Consider the following 21970-nt stretch of genomic DNA (forward strand, 5'->3'; position numbering starts at 1 on the left):
TAGCCACCAGCCTACGCCAGAGGCACAGCAACGCAGGATCCGAGCCGCGTCTGCAACCTACACCACAGCTCACGGCAACGCCGGATCGTTAACCCACTGAGCAAGGGCAGGGACCGAACCCGCAACCTCATGGTTCCTAGTCGGATTCGTTAACCACTGCGCCACGACGGGAACTCCTAAAACGAAAGTGTTTTTAACACACTTTATTTTATTCTATTTTTGGCTGCACCCGTGGCAAGCGGAAGTTCCAGGCCTGGGATCAAACCTGAGCTGCAGCAGTAACCCAAGCCACACCCATGACAACAGCTGAATCCTTAACCAGTAGGCCGCCAGGGAACTCCAGAAGTGCGTTTTAAAAACTTTAGAGCAGAAGCATTTTAAAATCAAAGAGTAATCATCTTTAACTCACCTTTCTTCAAGTGCTCATGTTTTATAAACTACAAAGCATTACCAACATATTATTATTCCCCCACTCTAATATCCTTTAATGTCCTCTCCCCCCCCAAAAAAAATATTAAGTCAAGTATAAGGCTTAATTTCAAAGCCCTTGAGTTCTCGATCCTTCTGAATCTTTACTGCCCACATCTTCTTACCCTTGAACCTTGGCTCATTGCTTTCTTCATTTGTACCTGCCCTCCCTTTTCATCTCTAAAAACCCTTTCTTGAAGACACCTTTAATCACTGCCCCTAGCTTACAACAATTACTGATCCTCTGAAATCCCATAGAGTTTAACAACTTGCAGGACTCATCCAATAAATACACAATGCCCTGAGCTGGGGGATATGTTTTTCTAGATTCTTGTCTCCCAAATGAAACTTTTCGAAAGGAAGACTTGGGACCTATCTTTTTTTTTTCCTATGCTAGCTACCCTCATATACTACTGCAATGCTGAATAACATTACTGAATACCTACCAAGTGACAAGCTTTGTGGCAGGCCCTGAGAAATTAGAGATGATTAAAACACAACCCCAACTCTTCAGGAATTTTGATGTAATATATGTTTCCTTGAGTACTGTGAGACTGAAAACAGAGTTTATCTCCAAAAAATTAAGGTCACTGAAAGTTTCCTGTGACAGTACAATTTTCCTTTTCTGTCTTGATAAACACTAAAATAACTAATTATAGATTACTAATGTGTCACAGAACATGTTTTAATGTGTCACAGACATGTTTTAATGTGTCACAGAACATATTTTCCAACCAGCTTGTGCTCGAAGCAAGCCATGACTCGGTTTTAGGAGAAATCCAGGTGGTACAGAGTAAATTTAATTAACCAAAGGCTTTGCAAATATGGCCAAAGGTTGTAGCAAATTTCCTCCAGCTTACCAACTGTTTTAGTCTAGTGACATCTAGTGGCAGAAGTGTTAAAAACAAAAACACAGCACTGTTATAAATTGAACTACACTAGAGGGAAGCCATCTTAGGAAAAAAGCAGCAAAATGTGAGAAAGAACTATGATATTCACTAGCATTTTAAAAATGTTTTGGAGTTTCTGTCGTTGCTCAGTGATTAGTGAACCCGATGAGCATCCATGAGGACTCGAATTCGATCCCTGGGCTTGCTCCAGTGGGTTAAGGACCTGGCGTTGCTGTGAGCTGTGGTGTAGGTCGCAGACGCAGCTCGGATCCCAAGTTGCTGCGCCTGTGGTGTAGGCCGGCAGCTATAGCTCCGATTTGACTCGTAGCCTGGGACCTTCCATATGCCGTGGGTATGACCCTAAAAAGACAAAAAAAAAAAAAAAAAAAAAAAAAAAAAAAAAAGTTTTAACTTTGTTGTACAGCAGAAATTATCACAACACTGTAAATCAACTATACCTCAAGAAAACTTTAAAAAATGAAAAAAATGTTTTAATGTCTTTTTGGCCCTATTAAAAAAAAATTCCCCAGGTGGCTTTATTATTCATAATTTAAAGTTTTGGAAATAATTATTATTAAGACCACAAATATAAATTCTTCTAAAGCTGTTCCAGTCAATGTTTCCTGCCTCTTTCAGACGGAATAAATTCTTCCATCCTTTAGGTTCTCTGATGGGTTATACTTTATTTATAGCAATTACCCTGTTGAATCACAATTTATCTGCCAACAATTTATCACTAGCCTGTAAGCGCTTCAGGCAAAGAGTGGTGTTTTTCGCTCTTGTGTCCCTAGACTGACAATATCTGATAAACTGCAAGACCTTACTTAGCAAATTTGGTTAAATGAATAAATAGACATATGAAACATTACATGCTTTAAGAAAGCATGTGATGTCTACCTGCGCTCAGAAGTGAGAAAGCTGATGTAGTACCAGTTCCAAATATGATTAAATTAGCATCAAATAAATGTCTAATAATCAGTTAAAATTTGGGGGCTGGGAGATAAGAAATTTTTTTTAATTCTGGGAATATCTTTAAAATCTGGGCTTTCCTAAATAAACATGTGTCTCAAATACCAATGTGCTTTATTTTTTTTCCACTGTGTTTTAAAATAGAAGAATTTTTATATGTGGTTTTTGGAAAAGTAGAAAAATTCAAAATGACTAACAAAATTTTATACTATTCAGTCTTAGAATGTTTCTAGGCTGCCACTTAGCAGAAACTACAAGCCAGAACCTTAAAAGGAAATATATACTGTACATTCATCTTCACTGTCATATTCCAGGCATAAAAGCCCAGCTCAGGCAGGAAATGTTATTGCTTAAAGGGATATATCCTTGGATACCAGCTAAAATAAACCATGTGTATTTTGTTTAAATTTGTAAAAGAACGCAAATTGAAAGTTTAGAGAAACAAACAAGAATGAATGATCAGTACATAAACTATCTGATAATTATTCCAAGAAGTTGAGTTTAATATGGCTTAAAATTAAAATCAGAATTTAACCTGCATATATTTGGGTATTTAGACTAAGAACAGAAAATTAAAACAGTATATCCCAGATGTAGTTTTGGTCAAGAATTCATTTGGCATCTTTTAATTTTATCTTGTTATCTACATGGAAGATTTTCAGCCATGGACACCCTCCCTGGCCCTGTCTTCTCCATGTGGCTGCCTTCCATCTGTCCCTGAAAGCTCAGCTTCAATGTTACTTCCTCTGTGAAGCCGGCCCCAAATTCCAAGGTCAAATGAATGATTCCCTCCTCTGGGCCTTCCTAGTCTTTTGGGCACATGACCAGTGTTACACAGGCTATGTCACTATGAGTTATATTTACCTGTCTAAATCACTCCCAAAGCTATAAGCTCCCAAAGGACAGCAAGTGTGTCTCCATCTTCTTTGTATCTCCACTGTCTGCAGCACTACCAGGACCTGGGCAAGGATATACCAATATTTTGCAGAAATGAATGATCAACGTGGTCATCAAAAGCCATCAGCATGAGGCGCTTAAGTAAACTGAAGAAGTGGTGATCGACAGAAAAATACAGAGGAAAAGCCATCTTTGGAGAGGATTTCTGCCTCTCCCCACAAAGGATTAACTGCTGTTATACCTGCCAGTCAATAAACAGCTAGAAAATCAGACAAAATACATGAAACACTCTTTTCGGACATTGTCTAACAGGTAGTGCAGGACTTTGAGCACCAAGAGGAGGGAAAGAAAGTGAGCTCCATCATTTCCCCAGCTTACTGCTGAGAGGCGGTTCCCAGGATGCAGGCCAGGGAGGTCCGGTAGCCTCCGTGAGTTGAAGAGGGAGTGGAATATGCAGAGACTAAGGTGTCTAGAATTTACAGGACAGATACAGGAAGGGAGGCCGCTCCATAAGCACACCCCGGAGATCTGCACAGGGCGCCCTGGAAGCCTCGTGCACTAATGTGTCAACTTATTAGCCAAAATTCCACCACGCTGGAAAAAGAACCAGGAAAGGGGTAGACCAAAAAATTTCTGAAACTCTCAAAGGGCTAAGAGGAGTTCATGTTCCCACCAGCCAGAGTGGGAAGACCTCATAATACATGGGACAATGGGTAGTGTACTCAGGAGGGTGTTGCCTCAGTAGTGAGCCTTAATTAAACTAGGCTGGGAGGCGGTCCCTTCGTGGCTCAGAGGGTAATGAACCTGACTAGGATCCATGAGGATGCGGGTTGGATCCCTGGCCTTGCTCAGTGCATTAGGGATCCGGTGTTGCCGTGAGCTGTGGTGTAGGTCGCAGCACAGCTTGGAACCCATGCTGCTGTGGCTGTGGCGCAGGCTGGCAGCTTTGCTCTGATTTGATCCCCTAGCCTGGGAACTTCCATATGCCATGGTTGTGGCTCAAAAAAAAAAACAAAACAAACAAACAAAAAAACCTAGGCTGGGAGTTCCTGCTGTTGGTACAACAGGTTCAGTGGCATCTCTATCAGCGCCAGAACGTAGGTTCAAACCCCGGCCCAGCACAGTGGGTTAGAGGATCTGGTGTTGTTGCAGCTGCAGCATGCACAGGTCACAACTGCTCCTCAGATCTGACTCCTGGCCGGGGAACTCCATAGGCTGCAGCGCAGCCAAAAAAAAAAAAAACTAAAGGCCGCTCCAGATGAGCTCTGACAAAACTCAAAAGGAAGCTGAGAGAGGGTCAAACTGATTACATAACTAACAGCCTTATGCTAAAACAAAGTAAAATATGCTTTAACAAAATCCAGCATCCAAAAAACATAAAATATACAATGTCTGGCATGCAACAAAAATTTTCCAAGCATTAAAAAAAAGGCAGAAAAATGTGACTTGCAAAAGCTCATTCAATAAAAACAGATCCAGAAATGATGGGCTAGCAGATAAGAGTTAAAAGCTATTATAAAAATACTCTATATGTTTAAAAAGTAGAGAACATAAACATGATAAGCAAAAAATAAAGACTTGTTTAAGGGGAGAAGGGACATCTAAAGCTGAAAAACACAATTATCTGAAATTAAAAATACACTGGATGGGAATAAGGGTGGCACAGACATAACAGAAACAAAGACCATCGAACCTGGAAATATAGCAATAAAAATTATCCAAAGCAGGACAGAAAGGAAAAAGACAAAAAAAAATTCTGAAAGGTGCCTCAGTGACCTGTGAGAAAACATCAGGTGGTCCAACGCAGAAACTGGGAGAGGTGGGGGCAGAAAAATATCGGAAGAAATAGTGGCCAAAGTATTTGATAAAAACTATAAATCCATATGGATCAAATAACATATGGAGCACATTAGTGTGAACTCATCCTTTTCAATATATAAAGAAAATACAAAAATAAATACAAGTGTGGAGCTCCCTGGTAGCCTATTGGTTAAGGACCCAGCATTGTCACTGCTACAGCTCGGGTTATTGCTATGGCTCAGGTATGATACCTGACCCAGGATTTTCCATATGCCACAGGCATGGCCAAAAAATAACAAGAATAAATAAATAAGCAAATAACTATAAATGCAAATGTGTGAACTTGTATATATACACATGCATATATTTCCTTGCCAAACCCACCAAAAGGGACTGGGAGTGGTTTCTAAACACCACCCTTCACTTAAAGAACCAAGGCTCCTGGAGAAATGCCTGATCCTATGGTGGGGGCCAAGGAAGAATAAGGTAAGTTTGGAGACTTATATTGTGCCAGAGAATAAAAATATGTTCAGGAGTTCCCGTCGTGGCGCAGTGGTTAACGAATCCAACTAGGAACCATGGGGTTGCAGGTTCGGTCCCTGCCCTTGCTCAGTGGGTTAATGATCCGGTGTTGCCGTGAGCTGTGGTGTAGGTTGCAGATGCGGCTTGGATCCCGCGTTGCTGTGGCTCTGGCGTAGGCTGGCAGCTACAGCTCCGATTGGACCCCTAGCCTGGGAACCTCCATATGCCGCGGGAGCGGCCCAAGAAATAGCAACAACAACAACAACAAAAGACAAAAGACAAAAGAAAAAAAAATATGTTCAAAGAATAATGAGAATACATCAAAAGGATACAGGAAGCTAAACTGATGGTGTTCCAACTAGACAAATTTGGAGCATTTTGAGACTGAAAATAAAGTCATCCCTTGGTGTTTGTGGGGGGTTTGATTCCAGGACTTTTGGATACCAAAGTCTCTGGATGCTCAAGTCTTTTATATAAAATGGCATAGACAAACATAAGGCATGACACCATAAAACTCCCAGAAGAGAACAAAGGCAAAACATTCTCTGATATCGACTTTACAAATGTTTTCTTAGGTCAGTATCCCAAGGTAAGAGAAGTAAAAACAATGCCTAATCAAACTTACAAGCTTTTGCACAGCAAAGGAAACCATCAAAAAAACAAAGAAAGACAACCTACAGAATGGGAGAAATAGTTGCAAACAATGCAACAAAGGCTTATTCTCAAAAATACACAAACAACTCATACAACTTGGCAACACACATACACACACAAAACCTGACCGAAAAATGGGCAGAAGACCTAAATAGATATTTTTCCAAAGAAGACAGATGACCAGTAGGCACATGAAAAAATGTTTCACACCACTAATTATCAGACAAATGCAATCAAAACTACAATGAGATACCACCTCACACCAGTCAAAATGGCCATCATTAATAAGTCTACAAATACCAAATGCTGGAAAGGGTGTGGCAAAAAGGGAACCTTCCTACTCTGTTGGTAGAAATATAAATTGGTACAACCAGTATAGAGAACAGAAGGGAAGTTCCTCAGAAAACTGAATGTAGGAGTTCCTGTCGTGGCGCAGTGGTTAACGAATCAGACTAGGAACCATGGGGTTGCAGGTTCGGTCCCTGGCCTTGCTCAGTGGGTTAAAGGATCCGGCATTGCCGCGAGCTGTGGTGTAGGTTACAGACGCGGCTTGGATCCTAAGTTGCTGTGGCTCTGGCTGGTGGCTACAGCTCCGATTAGACCCCTAGCCTGGGAACCTCCATATGCCATGGAAATGGCAAAAAGACAAAAAAAAAAAAAAAAAAAGAAAAGAAAAGAAAACTGAATGTAAAACTACCATACAATCCATCAATCCCACTCCTGGGCATATATCTGAATAAAACAATTTAAAAAGACACATGCTCCCATATGTTCATAGCAACGCTATCTCAACAGCCAAAACATGGAAACAATCTAAATATCCACTGACAGATGAAACTGGCACATTGTAAACTATACTTTAATTAAAAAATTTAAAAATAAAATGGCATAGTATTTGCATATAACCTATGCACAGCCTCCCATACATTTAAAATCATCTCTAAATTACTTATAACATCTAATGCAAATTCTATGGCAATTGATGTAAATGATATATAAATAGTTGCTGCTGCTCAGCAAATTCAAGTTATGCTTTTTGGAACATTCTGAATATTTTCTTTCTTTCCTGAGTATTTTCACTCTGCCCTCGGGTGAACCTATAGATTCAGAACCCATGGATATGGAAGGCCAAACATAATGACTTTAACATTATAACTCACTGAATGATAGAATTCACTGTTCTACATTGACTTAAATGAAAAACGAATATATAAATGAGAAGAGAAAGGTCTTCCTTACAGTAAAATGCAAACTAATAAATGTAGAAGGAATAATAAATTAGAAAATCAATATTTGGCAACCATCACTATATCATTAATTCAAGCAAGAAACATCAGTGGATATCATAACCAGCAAGAGAGTGTTGAAAAACAAGTACAAAGCTTCGTATTATTGCCTCAAAAACATAGTAATTATAAAGGGAAAAAAAGCTTTATAACAAAACTGGGAAAAATTGACATTTTTATATAAATAAAAACAAAGAATTTTTTTTCTACAAGAAATGCTACAAGGAGTTCTTCAGACTAAGAGTAAATGACATCAAAAGGAGACTTGAGTCTTTAGGAAGGGACTAAGAATTCCAGAAATGGCAAACATGTGAGTAAACCGTCTATATATAGTTTTTTTCTTCTCCTAATTTCTATAAAAGATATCTATCTTCATATATATATATATCTTCCCCATGGGGTTTTCAATATATGGAGATATGCTATATACATATATATATATATATGATAACTATGGCACATAGAAGTGGGGGTGAATGGAATCACACCATTAAAATGTTCTTACATTTTATGTAACGTGGTATAATATTAACTCTATGTGAACCATGATATATAAAGGATGTATATTGTAATCCCTACAGCAACCACTTAAAAAATCATGCAAAAGAGTTCAACCGAAAAATCGAATTGAGGAATTAAAATAGAATATTAAAAAGTATTCAACTGAGCCAAAAAGTCAGGAAAAGAATATGAGAGGAGCCACAGCAGACAGCAAAAATAAGAGCTACAAAGTAGACCTATATCCAACCACACCAATTTATACTCCAATTAGGCAGACTGGGGGTTCCCACTGTGGTGTAGAGGGTTAAGAATCTGACTGCAGCAGCTCAGATAGCTGCGGAGACATGGGTTCAACCTCTGGCCCAGCACAGTAGCTTAAAGGATCCAACATTGCTACAGCTGTGGCACAGGTGGCAGCTGTGGCTAGTTTTAGATCCCTGGCCTGGGAACTTCCATATGCCATGGATGCAGCCATTAAAAAAAAAAAAGGGCAGACTGGAGTTCTGTGGCTCAGGGGGTTGGTGACCCAGCATTGTCACCTCTGTACCTCAGATGCTACTGTGCTGTGGGTTCAGTACCTGACCCAGGAACTTCCACATGACACAGGTGTGGCCAAAAATAAAAAATAAAAGACTGTCAGCCTAGATGCAAAGGCAAGACCCAATTATACACAACCTATGAGCAATGCACTTTAAATATAAAGATATAGATAGATAGATAGATAGATAGATAGAGGACTGGAAAAAAGAAATACTATGCAAACAGCATGAAAGCTGAAGAAAAAGAGGGTTCATAAGCAGATGAAACCCTATGTTAAATATGAAAAAGATAAGGACATGGACAGGAGTGCCCGTCATGGTGCAGCAGAAGCGAATCTGACTAGGAACCATGACGTTGTGGGTTCGATCCCTAGCCTCACACAGTAGGTTAAGGACCTGGTGTTGCTGTAGCTTTGGCGTAGGCCGGGAGCTACAGCTCTGATTAAACGCCTAGCTTGGGAACCTCCATATGCCGTGGGTGAGGCCCTCAAAAGATTAAAAAAAAAAAAAAAAAGAAAGAAAGAAAGAAAAAAGAAACAAAGGACATGGATAGAGAAAAACTTTAGGCATGAACTTTATGCATGAAAAGGGACCACTAGTAACCATCCAAAGAAGTAAATGTTGATGAGGCCATGTATGGGAGACCCTCAAGAATGGAAGAGGAGGAGTTCCCGTTGTGGTTCAGCAGGTTAAGAACCCAGCCAGTATCCAGGAGAATGCGGGTTTGATCCTTGGTCTTACTCAGTGGTTTAAGGATCCAGTGTTGCTGCAAGCTATGGTGTAGGTCACAGATGCTGCTCAGCTCTTGGGCTGCCTGAGCTGTGGTGCAGACCATCAGCCACAGCTCCAATTCGACCCCTGGCCTGGGAACTTCCATATGCCGCAGGTATAGATAGCACCAAAAAAGAAACAGAAAAAAAAACAGAGTTCCCGTTGTGGCTCATTGGTAACGAACCCAACTAGTATCCATGAGGATGCAGGTTTGATCCCTAGCCTTGCTCAGTGGGTTAAGTATTCTGTGTTGCTGTGGCTGTGGCATAGGCTGGCAGCTAAGCTTCAATTTGACCCCTGGCCTGGGAACCTCCATACGCCACAAGTGCAGTTCCAAAAAGTCAAAAAAAAAAAAAAAAAGAAAACAAAAGAAAGGAGTTCCCTGGTGGCCTAGCAGTAAAGGACCTGGCATTGTCACTGCTGTGGCTCAGGTTTGATCCCTCGCAAGGGAACTTCCACATGCTGTGGGTATGGCCCAAAAAGTAAAAAATATATTAAACAATAAAATAAAAAATAAATAGTAATTATTTTAAAAAAGAATGGAAGAGGTAGATCTCAGAGTTCCCTGGTAGCTCAGTGGATTAAGGATCTGGCATCGTTACTGCTGTGGCTTGAGTTCAGTCTCTGTCCCTGGAACTTTTACATGCCCTGGGCACAGCCAAAAAAAAAAAAAAGACAGACAGAAAGGACACAGGGACAGCATGTCATGGCCATGTACTCAGTACGTTTGGTAACAGAGATAAGAAGGGGAAATAGAGTCAAAACAAGGTCTTTTTGTCTTAATAATTTAAAAGATGGGAAGATCTGTATATCTAAACAATAGGAAAAACATTCACTAAGCTAGAAGCTAACGACAAGCAAAGGACAGAAGCAAAGTTCCAGCAAATGAAGGAAAAAGTGAAAATGGAGCAGAGGTAAATTTTAGAGAAAGGCAAAGACACACCTTCTCTAAGATTTAATGGCAAGAAATAAAAATGGATGCAGGCAAAGATCCACCAGAATGAGGAAAAAAGTGCGGTTGCTCTGGTGAACCTTCTCTGTTGGTTTAAAGCTACCATTCTCCTGGTGTGTCCCACTCTTCTCAGCAAGATTTGAGTGTGGCTGGGTATTAAAAGGTTAACCAGAACGCTATTACATATACAAATACATCCATAAAGTAATCAAGAATGAATTATTGGCTTTTCAAAGATGGTATTCGGAGGAAAATATATTCTTAGGATCAACCTGGGTCTAGAGGTCATGTCTAAACCGCTCAGAGGACTGTGGCTCTCATTAAGATCCATCCTTTCCTCCCTCTTTTGATGCTCAGCTTTCCAATGCAGAGATAAGGCCTGACAGCCGGCAGTGGCAGGTGTCTGATAAATGCCAGACTGTCTTCCCTTATTTGATTTGTCTGGCTAGTGGGTGAGAAAGAAGTGAATGAACTGGTCATCTGAAATCGAGCTGTCACGTTCTTCACATCACTCTTTTCCACCGATTCATTCTTCCCCCGCTTCCACCTCAGTCACCAATTCTCAGTATTCCACGTGATATGAGGGCCTTCACTGCTGTTCTGTGAGATTCTGCTCCACCAAGAAAAGCCACAGGCTCTTTTAGATGGTCAGAAATCTCCTCCACCTGCATCATGTTCTTAACAACCAAACACAGAACTCCTAACAAAGCTGCTTAGTGTCGATGAAGCACTTAGAGCATATGTTTGATTTTCCTTGTTGGTAACAAGGACAGCCCTCCTTAGGCATCAAAGACAACCTTATGTTGTAACCAAGGTCAGTAACAAAAATGATCGGTCATTGCAAAGAACGTCACATGTGTACGCATGACCATGTCCTTGAGCATCGATGCATATATTCATTGCTTGGAGTGAACAGAATAATAATTATTATTGTTTTTGTTTTTTTGCCTTTTCTAGGGCCACTCCCTCGGCACATGGAGGTTCCCAGGCTAGGGGTCTAATCAGAGCTGTAGCCGCCAGCCTACGCCACAGCCATAGCAGTGCGGGATCCAAGCCTCGTCTTCTACCTACACCACAGCTCACGGCAACGCCAGATCCTTAACCCACTGAGCAAGGCCAGAGATTGAACCTGCAACCTCATGGTTCCTAGTCAGATTCATTAACCACTGTGCCACAACGGAAACACCCAGAATAATTATTTTATAACTTTTATACATAAAACATCAACACTGCATTTCTCTTGGGAGTATTTCCGTAGAATGACATAAAATAGTGGGATTCATTAAAAAATATGAGTGACTGAATTTTAAGTAAGAAATCTATAGGGCTTATTTAACCCCTGGACATCTAAACAATTTGCATCAAACCTACATTTTGCCTTTGTGCTCTGTCGAGGCCATTTATTGCTACTTTCTAATTTTTTAATTTCTCGTTTTCTCCTGAGTGTGTTAACATTTCAAAATAAATTGCTAATTCAGAGACCGCTATGGTAAAAAGAAGTTCTTTTGGCTTAAAATAAAAGAGGAACATGAACAGCACAGTGCAATTTGGCATTTGTTTGGAGCATAAATTATACCCTGGGATAATTATCTAAAAGAGTTGAGACCAAAGAAAAGAATCTGTTTATTAAAAATGCAAACATTACCTCAGTCATACAAATAGCCCCAAACTCTCCCAGCCACTGCCTCTGCAGATCACCCACCAGCATTAACATTACATCATATGACATTATGGAACAATAGTGAACTCTGTGTAATACTTGAATGTATTGTTTTGAAAGAATACACTGTCATTAACTTGAATAAAAGCTTTCTGAAATCAAACCTGGGGGTGCAGCCCTCAGTGTGTGTGGCCCTTTTACTATTTTGAGAAAGAGCCTCACCCTGAAAGCTGTAAAGGGGAAGAAAGAGATGAGAGTGCAAAGGCAACAGTGATGAGTGGCCCCAGCCCAGCAAGCTGATGCCAAGCTTTAAATTACCAGGCAGAACAATGTCCAAGCAGGAGGCTCTGTAACAAATGCTGTACCTGAAAATCCAAACCAGCTCACTCCCATCACCCTATTTTCTATTAGAGCCTTGTGATTTTAATGACAGGCTTCGCTAGAATTGGAAACTGAGTTTGAATTAATTTCTTCTTCAAACTAAAGTATAACTGATTTGATACTATATTTCAGGTGTACAACACAGTGATTCGATCATTTTGTGCATTATCAAAAGATCACTGTGATAAGTCTAGTCACCATATGTCACCATAGAGAAATACTGTAATATCACTGAGTAGGTTCCTTATGCTGTACAGTACATCCCTGTGACTTATATAACTGAAAGTCTGTACCCCTTAAACTCCCTCGCCTCGTTCCCTAATCTGCAACTCTGGCAACCGCCAGTTTGTTCTCTGTATCTGAGACCTCAGTGTGAACACTCAGTCTCGTTCTATGTACAAAATATTTAAAACTTGATGTCCTGATGGCCTCTTGAGATGGGCTATCACTTATAGCCATGTGATTTTAGGCAATGAATTGAAGCTTTCTGAGTCTCAGTGTTTTCATCTACAAGACAGGAAGAATAACACACATCATGCAGATTATAGGTGGGGATTAGCTTTTATTATTATTATTATTCCCACCAATTGTCCCCCTTGCCTACCTTTTCTTTTCTTTCTTTCTTTTTTTTTGTCTTTTTAGAGCCATACCCATGGCACATGGAGGCTCCCAGGCTAGGGGTCTAATCAGAGCTACAGCTGCCAGCCTACCCCACAGCCACAGCAACAGGGATCCTAGCTGAGTCTTCGACCTACACCACAGCTCACGGCAACGCCGGATCCTTAACCCACTGGAGTGAGGCCAGGGATCGAACCTGCAACATCATAGGTCCTAGTCGGATTCATTTCCACTGCACCCCGACGGGAACTCCCTGCCTCCCTTTTCTAACCAATGTAGAAGATATCTCTTCTTCACATGTGAAGTAGGAGCATCAAGTTAAATGCTCACTGGCTTTTTTCTTGTTCCCTGCAGACTGGCCACCCTACTGTTGCAATTTCTATTTTCACATCCCTCTCACAAGTGATTTCTCCTACTTTTCTCAGTCAAATACCAGGACTCCCCTTAACTACAAGCTGCTTCTTGTGAGCCTTCTCCTCTCCTGCATCTATTCTCAATATTCAAAACACCAAGTTTCAAAGAAGTGAAAAACAAAGCCAAGGCAACACAGCCAGTTGGTAGCCAAGTCCCAGTTAAAATCCATATGCTATTGGTAGGAATGTAAATTGGTGCAGCTACTATGGAAAACAGTACGGAGATTACTTTTAAAACCAAAAACAGAACCACCACATGATCCAGCAATTCCACTCCTGAAATATATCTGAAAAAAATGAAGACACTAATTTGAAAAGACAATGTGGAGTTCCTATTGTGGCACAGCGGAAACGAATCCGACTAGGAACCACAAGGTTGCACGTTCAATCCCTGGCCTCTCTCAGTGGCTTAAGGATCCGGCGTTGCCATGAGTTATGGTGGGCCCCAGATGTGGCTTGGATCTGGTGTTGCTGTGGCTCTGGCATAGGCCGGCAGCTGTGGCTCCCATTAGACCCCTAGCCTGGGAACCTCCATATGCCACAGGTTCGGCCCTAAAAAAGACAAAAAGTCAAAAAAAGAAAAAGAAAAAAAAAGACACATGCACCCCAATGTTCATAGTAGCACTATTTACAATGGCCAAGATGCGGAAACCACTTAAATGCCCATCAACAGATAACTGGATTAAGATGTGACCAGCCATAATGGAAAAAATAAAAATCATTATAAATGAAAAAAAAAGATGTGGAATGTACACACACACACACACAAAGAGAGAGAGAGCATGCATGCACACCACAAACGGAATATTACTCAGCCATGAAAAAGAATGAAATACCGCCATTTGCAACAATGTTAATGGATCTGAAGAAAATTATGCTCAATGATGTAAGTCAGACAAAAAAGACAAATTACACGGAGTTCCCGTCATGGCGCAGCGGTTAACGAATCCGACTAAGAACCATGAGGTTGCAGGTTCGGTCCCTGGCCTTGCTCAGTGGGTTAACGATCCGGCGTTGCCGTGAGCTGTGGTGTAGGTTGCAGACACGGCTCGGATCCCGAGTTGCTGTGGCTCTGGCGTAGGCTGGTGGCTACAGCTCCGATTCGACCCCTAGCCTGGGAACCTCCACATGCCGTGAGAGTGGCCCAAGAAATGGCAAAAAGACAAAAAAAAAAAAAAAAAAAAAAAAAAAGACAAATCACTATATAATATCATGTATATGTGGAATCAAAAAAATAATACAAATGAGGGAGTTCCCCACTGTGGTACAGTGGGTTAAGAATCTGACTGCAGCAGCTCAGGTTGCTGCAGAGGTACGGGTTCAATCCCCAGCCCTGCAGAGAAGGCTAAAGGATCCAGCATTGCTGCAGCCAGCTGGAGTGTAGGTCGCAACTGCAGCTCAGATTCAATCCCTGGCCCAGAAATTCCATATGCTGTGGGTGCAGCCATTAAAATATAATAATAATAATAATGATGATGATGATGAATGTACGTGCAAAACAGAAACAGACTCACAGACATAGAAAGCAAACTTGAGGTTACCAAAGGGAAGAGAAAGAGGGGAGGGACAATTTAAGGGTATGGGATTAACAGATACAAACCACCATATCGAAAATAGATAAGCAGCAAGGATATGCTGTATAGCACAGGGAATTATACCCATTATCTTGTAATAACCTATAATGGAATATAAGCTGCAAAATATTGAATCACAACACAATGTTGTAAATCAAATATACTTCAAAAATAAAAAATAAATAAAATCCAAGTAGCAAAGCACCCAAGTCCAGCTGTGCTGCATTCACGCACCATATTAATTATTCACTCTCCAGATTCCAGGTGATGATTTTAAATCAAGGTTAGCTTCCCTTAACACAAAACCTTCCAGGTGCTTCCCTCAAGTCAGTTTATCATAAAATATGAATTATTATTATTATTTTTTTGGCTACACCTGTGGCATGTAGAAGTTCCCAGGCCAGGGATCAAACTCACATCAGAGCAGAGACAATGCTGGATCCTTAACCTTTTGTGCCACCAGGGAAATCCCAAATATGAATTTTTTTTTTTCTTTTTACAATGCATCTGTGGCATATGGACGTTTCCAGGTTAGGGGTTGAATTGGAGCTGCAGCTGCAGCCCTACACCACAGCCACAGCAACAACTAATCTGAGTCACGTCTTCAATCTGTATCACAGTTTACAGCAATGCAGAATCCTTAACCCACTGAGTGAGGCTGCGGATCTAACCCGCATCCTCACAGAGACAACACTGGGTCCTTAAACCACTGAGCCACAATGGGAACTCCCCAAAGATCAACTATTTTAAACGTTTAAAGAAGAAACATTTAAAGAAGAACCACAAGGACCTCCCTTGTGCACAGCAGCTTAAGGATCAGATGTTGTGGCTGTGGCACAGGTTTGATTCCCTGACCAGGAACTTATGCATGTCACAGGCAAGGCCAAAAATAATAATAATAATAAAAATAAAGAAAAAGAAAAAAATTCTAATTCCAGAAAATTCTTAGGTATACTTCAAAGTTCTAGGGAGTTTCTTGTTTTCGTTTTTTTGTGGTTTGCTTTTCATATTTCCCTAAAGTGGAGATAAAAATAGATCATACAGGCCTCACCCAGGACTAGAAGACTTTGAAAGGAGAAAGGACATGGTTAACAAGAAGTAGAGGCAGGAAAATTGTGACTGTGGGCAGCACCACATGAAATTCCAGAGGGGATGGAGTGCAGAACACAGGTGACCACCTCCAAGTTTCTAAAGATAAAGGTATGTCTTTTAAATGTGATTGCACAAGGATATATGAAGATGGACATTTCATTAATGTTGGTTTCTTTGGAGAATCACATTATTCCTCAAAATAACAGAAACTAATGAGAAGATGGTAACAGGATGTAATGTGTTCTTTTGTGTAAGAGCCGGAATAGTTTACCAAAGCCTAACCCTAAAGGGCCAATTTAAAAAGAATGAAGGAGTTCCCGTCATGGCTCAGTGGTTAATGAATCCGACTAGGAACCATGAGGTTGCGGGTTCGATCCCTGGCCTTGCTCAGTGGGTTAAGGATCTGGTGTTGCCATGAGCTGTGGTGTAGGTTGCAGATGCAGCTCGGATCCCGCCTTGCTGTGGCTCTGGCACAGGCTGGTGGCTACAGCTCCGATTAGACCCCTAGTCTGGGAACCTCCATATGCCTCAGGAGCAGCCCAAGAAATGGCAAAAAGACCAAAAAAAATAATAAATAATAGAAAGAATGAAAACTTGTTATTTCCTCATATACAAAGCAGATGAAGTATTGGGAAAAATGAGATAATATATGGATCATCTATGAAGCCTCATTTGCTTTTAAGTACAGTATGGAATAGTGTAACTAGTATAAGATTTGACATCAGTAATAAGGTTCAAGTTCAACTTCTATCTGCCAGCAAATCTGGCACAAATCATTTAAACATATTTAATGATGTAAGAACTAAAGAGATAATGTGTATGTGTGTGCAGGGTAGGGAACATATTAATACAAATAGCTATATAAATGTAAGCTGTTTTATATTACATTGTACCAGGTTAAGTAAACTAATATGTGTCAACTAAATCAATTATATTTCCTAATCTTTTGTGAGGAGAGGGAGAAAAAAAGAGTGATTCTTACAGGGGAAACCTCATTCAGTTAATAGAAAATCATTGCCACTTAACAGAGATATTAAAATAATAAAGTAATATATGTATCAATATAAAGTTAATACTAAAATACAATTATCAAGGGAGTTTCTTCTGTGGCACAGTGAGTTAAGGACCTTGCATTGCCACAACTACGGGGTAGGTCACACTGTGCCTCAGATTAGATTCCTGGCCCAAGGACTTCCATATGCCATGAGTGAGGCCAATATATACATATCAAATGAACAATAAAATTCATGCTAAAAGCTAACTACATCCATATATGCCAATCAGGAGGGCTGATCAGACACACTCTCTCCTCTCAAACACAAATTCCCCCTCCTACAAAACAATTGCCAGGATTAATTACAAGCGTATGTGGTCATGGAGATTGTCTTTAGAGAGCTGAACTAGTCAACCCATAGTCCAGATCAGAAACAGGAATGAAAATCTTTTTTGTGGAAATATGACAGGTAAGCCAACTTCAACATCATTCATTCATGCATTTACTTGGTCCCTACATTATAGCAGGGCTCTACTGCAAGTGCTAAGGATTCAACAGTACACAAAACACAGACAGTTCCTGCCATTAGGGAGCTCACATTCTAGCAGAGAAGTACAGACAGTAAACAAATAAACTATGTAGTAGGTCAATGGTGATTATGAGCTCCAGAAAAACAGGGCAGAGAAAGGGGCTGCAATTCTAAATAGAGGAGTGAAGAAATACCTCATCAAGAAGACAGCATTTAAGGAAAGACTTAAAGGAGATGAGTAAGGCACAGGGATATCAGGGGAGAGTAGTGGGGCTATGCACACCTTTCCAGCAAGTCCAGATAAAATAAAATGCAAACCCTTGAATAATTTCTATCCTCTTAAATTTGTCGAGGCTTGCTTTGTGTCCTAGTGTGTGGTCTATCCTAGAGAATGGTCCATGTGCACTTGAAAAGAATGTGTATTCTAGGGTTTTTTGGATGTAGTGTCCTGTGGATATCAATTAAGTCTATTCTATTGTCATTTGGGATCTCTGCTGCTGTAATGATTTTCTGTCTGGAAGACCTGTCCTATGATATCAGTAGGGTACTACTACATTAAATGTCTTATAATAACCTGTAATGGAAAAGAATGAAAAAGTATATATATATATATATACACACACACATATATAACCAAATCACTCTGCTGTACACCTGAAACATACTGCAAATCAACTATATTTCAATAATTTTTTTAAAAAAATGCAAGTTCTTACCTTTCAAAAGTGGCTGGAAGGTTGGAATCTCTTGCAACTTGATGACATCAGGATCATTGCTGACATTCCGTGAGGCCTGGGAGCCCTGAGCTACAACCACAATATCATCCATCTTGGCTCTATGCTTAGCTGGAGAAGGGGCCACTGAAAACAAAGTTACACTGCTCAGAAGTTGCCTGTTAGTTAGCTTCCTCTCCCTCACCAAAGCTGTCTTCACTGTAGTCATTAAAAAGACTATTTTTTTTATACATACACAAAAATGTTAACTGTAGTTATCCTGCAGTGAAGGCTGGGATATGGGGGATGAATTATGGAGGACCTCTATTTTCTGAGGTTGAAAAACCCTCAAACTTCACAGGAACACATGCCAACTATGAAATTGTTTTTATAACTGCAAGTATTTTATTATTCAATACACAAAAGAAAAAGCAGATTATTTTTAATTTTTGCTTTCCGCCTCCTGATGTTTGCCTCTATTTCACCAATGAGGAAACAGGGGTACAAAATTTAGCTGTGACTTGCTCAAGATCAACAGTGCTAGAAACAGAATTAAGAAAGGAACTGGAAGTTTATGAGTTGTTGGTATACATGGCCCATCCCTGTGGCACTTTGCAAAGCTGTGTAGCCATCACATCACAGCAAGCAAGCCCAGTATGTTGGATAGACAGTAATCACGGTTGGGGAGGGGGGGTTCTCAACCTTAGGTGATGGTACCACCCTCTTCACCCTTAAAGTCACAGGACAGAAATAACCAGTAGGTCCATTGCAGGCTGAGGCAAAATTCAGAATTTGGAGGACTGCTAGAGATGCAGATAATTCAGGTCTCCAAGGAGAACGTAATCCATTTAGAGGGAAGTGATGCAAACGATCAAGGGCTCCCTAGACCAAGAAATCCTCTTCTCCCAAATATCTTCCTGGTTGGGGCAAGAATGAATCTTTATTGTTTTATACTCTAAAAGGTAGTATTTACAGGCTCACCATCATCATGTCGCAAAAGTTTATCCAGAGGAGTTTCTGTTGTGGCTCAGCAATAATGAACTCAACTGGTATCTATTAGGACGTAGGTTGGATCTCTAGCCTCGCTCATTGGGTTAAGTATTCTGCGTTCCTGTAGCTGTGGTGCAGCCAGCAGCTGCAGCTCTGATTCAGCCCCTAGCCTGGGAATTTCCATATGCCGAACATTCCTGCCTCCTGGAGCCGAAAGTCTGTGTCTTGGCATTCACTGCATCTCAGCTACTTTCACTGCTCTTCAAGAAATCTCTCTTACCCTCTTTTGCTAATTCACCTAATGTTTTACAAATCCCAGGCCAGAAATCTTTCCTGCTACAAAGTAATTCCTCCTTCCCTAGACCCCATACAAAAACAGATTTTACTAGATTCTAGTTAGCCTCTACTACTCATCTGTAAAATGGGGCTACTGCAAGGATTAAAGAGGAACACATGTGAAGCACTAAGCACAGGGGAACAGGCAAGTTGCAACCTATGCTATTGGGTAATACCAATTAGTGCAATCTAGTACTATTTAGAGCTCAGGCTGTTGGTTAGTAGGTGAGCAATCCTATTAAAAAGATGCCACACTTCTTCCCAAAGAATGTTTCTGGCCTGACACAGAGGCAAGAAAGTAAGAGGTAACAACTATTTCTGTGTTTGTTATAACAGATACTACATTCTGGGTCTTCCAAAAAAAAAAAAAAAAAAAAGTAGCAAAGCTAGTACATGCTGCACACCATAAAAACTGTCTAATCTAGCTCCCGGAATGGTCTGAACTAGAAGGGCAGCTTTCAGTGTGGAATCCCCTGATCTGTTAGCGTCTATATTTCTGAAGTACAGATCCTACCAAGAACAGAGCGGCCCTATGACCAGAGCTCTTTTTAGGCTCCAGATATAAGCCAATTTGGATTAACAACTCTTATCCAGGGCAACTCCAGTGGTCCCAGGGTTTGGCAGGTAACAAAGAGGAGCAAATGATTCTCAGTTAGCAAAGTATCACCTGTTTTATTTACTGACTGCTCATTGTATTACAGGAACAGTAAGCTCCCGTTCCTATATCAAACTCGGAGAGAAATCTAAAAAATATGGATGAGTGAAGAATAAGGAAAAACATCAGAACCTGCCTTCCCGGACAACTTCTATATTAAAAAAGGAGCCGAGAAATCTTCCGATTGGTTGCAGTTCCTGGGCACCAAAACCAAGGCACCAAAACCAAGGCTGCAAAACACCTGTCACACATCCCTCTGAAAAGGAATCTCTGGGACCCACTTCTAAGAAGGAATCTGTTCTTTGAGGTCTTGTCTGTGAACCATACACTGTGCGACCAAACCTCACTGTCAGGCATCAATACTAAAGCCAGATATTATTTAGGTCCTCTTTCAAAGCGTAGGCTACACTGAGAGAAACACAGCTGTTTTGAAAATTAATGGGCACGGGCGGCCACCTGGCTCAGCTTGCAATCACAGGCACTCACTACCATTGGGAGAATCAAAGCCAGGCCAGATGGTTACTTTTTTTTTTTTTTTTTTTTAAGGAAAAAAACACGGTGAGAGCTTTCTGTGCGTTCCTGTCACCCGTCCCAGTCCCCACCAGGCTGGGAGGTAGCCCGCTCCGCAAGCAGGCAGGACTGGCTGGAGGAGAGGGGAAGTTAGGACACCGACCTGAGGAGTTCAGATCGTTGGGTCGGCTCTCGGCCTCGGAGCTCTGCTCACTGCCCATGGTTGCCGGCAGCGGTGGCAGCGGAGGAACGGTGGAACGGGCGGTGACCGCTCCGGCGGCGGGGCGACAGGGCAGGGGCCAGGGACCTAGATGAGAAAGCTACACGGGCTGCGGTGTGGGGATGGCGCGCCCAGCCCAACGAGTGGCGCGGGCGGCAGGGGACAGGAGGCCCTACTTGGGGAACTGACTGCAAGGATACGTGGCTGGGCTACACGCCCCTCGCCGCCTTCTTTGGGGAAACCCAAGACCAAAACGCAGGGGAACGCCCGGCACCAGCCGCGCCCGCGGCCGGCGGGCGGCGCCGCTTTCACTCACTCGCTTGCTCAGACGCCGCAGCTCGCTCCTTCCGGGACGCCAATTGGCCGCGCCGGCTGCGGCGGCCGTCAGTTCCGGGTTAGAGGGCCCCCGCCCCGGCCCGAGGGAGGGCGGGGAGACTCGCGCGGAAGACTCCCGCGGCGCAGCCTTAAAGGGCCCAACCTCCTCAAAGACAGAACCGCCCCGCAGGGTGCAGCGTTTCCTGTTGTAATATTGCACATCACCTTTAAGCATTATTCACACACTAGGCACTTTACTCCTATTTTTAGAACTTTACATAATAGGTTTGGGGGGAGTTTGTTTTTGTGTGTGTATTTTGGGCATTTATTGTTTTCCGTTTTAACTGAGATATGTGACATATAGCATTATATTAGTTTCAGGTGTACAATGTAATGGCTCCGTATTCGTATGTGTTGTGAAATCTTAAATCTTGTTTTACAAATGGCAAAATAGAGGTGTTAGACTTAGGGTTGGAACCCATAGCTGTCTGAATGCAAAGTTCCTGTTTCAGTTCCAAAAGGTGGAAGTTTGGCAGTAGACAACCGTGCAAAAAAAAAAAAAAAAAAAAAAAAAAAAATACTTGATGGTAAAGGACGGAGTTGAAAATGAGAGCAAAATGAATAGAAAATGCTGACTCGTTTGTTAGATGTTTATGCATCTTCAAAGGAAAGTGGATGCCCCAAGTCTCGTCACTTTCTGGGGAGCTTGACAATTATCACA

General features: G+C 41.4%; 1 protein-coding gene across 1 annotated transcript in view; it reads right to left on the bottom strand.

The window, feature by feature from the left end:
* Window positions 1–21186, bottom strand: part of BORCS5 (BLOC-1 related complex subunit 5) — a 104125-nt gene extending 82939 nt beyond the window's left edge. Inside the window, 2 exon segments of the mRNA NM_001430873.1 lie at window positions 18227–18370; window positions 20878–21186. Of these exon segments, the coding sequence (NP_001417802.1) occupies window positions 18227–18370; window positions 20878–20935 (202 nt within the window). The 5' untranslated portion in view covers window positions 20936–21186.
* Window positions 21187–21970: the final 784 nt, after the last annotated feature.

The sequence above is a fragment of the Sus scrofa genome, chromosome 5 (assembly GCF_054392235.1).
Source record: "Sus scrofa isolate SSC_HxYL_T2T_F1_AM1 chromosome 5, Sscrofa_HxYL_maternal_Yorkshire_Landrace_v2.0, whole genome shotgun sequence".
In the NCBI taxonomy this organism is placed as follows: domain Eukaryota; kingdom Metazoa; phylum Chordata; class Mammalia; order Artiodactyla; family Suidae; genus Sus; species Sus scrofa.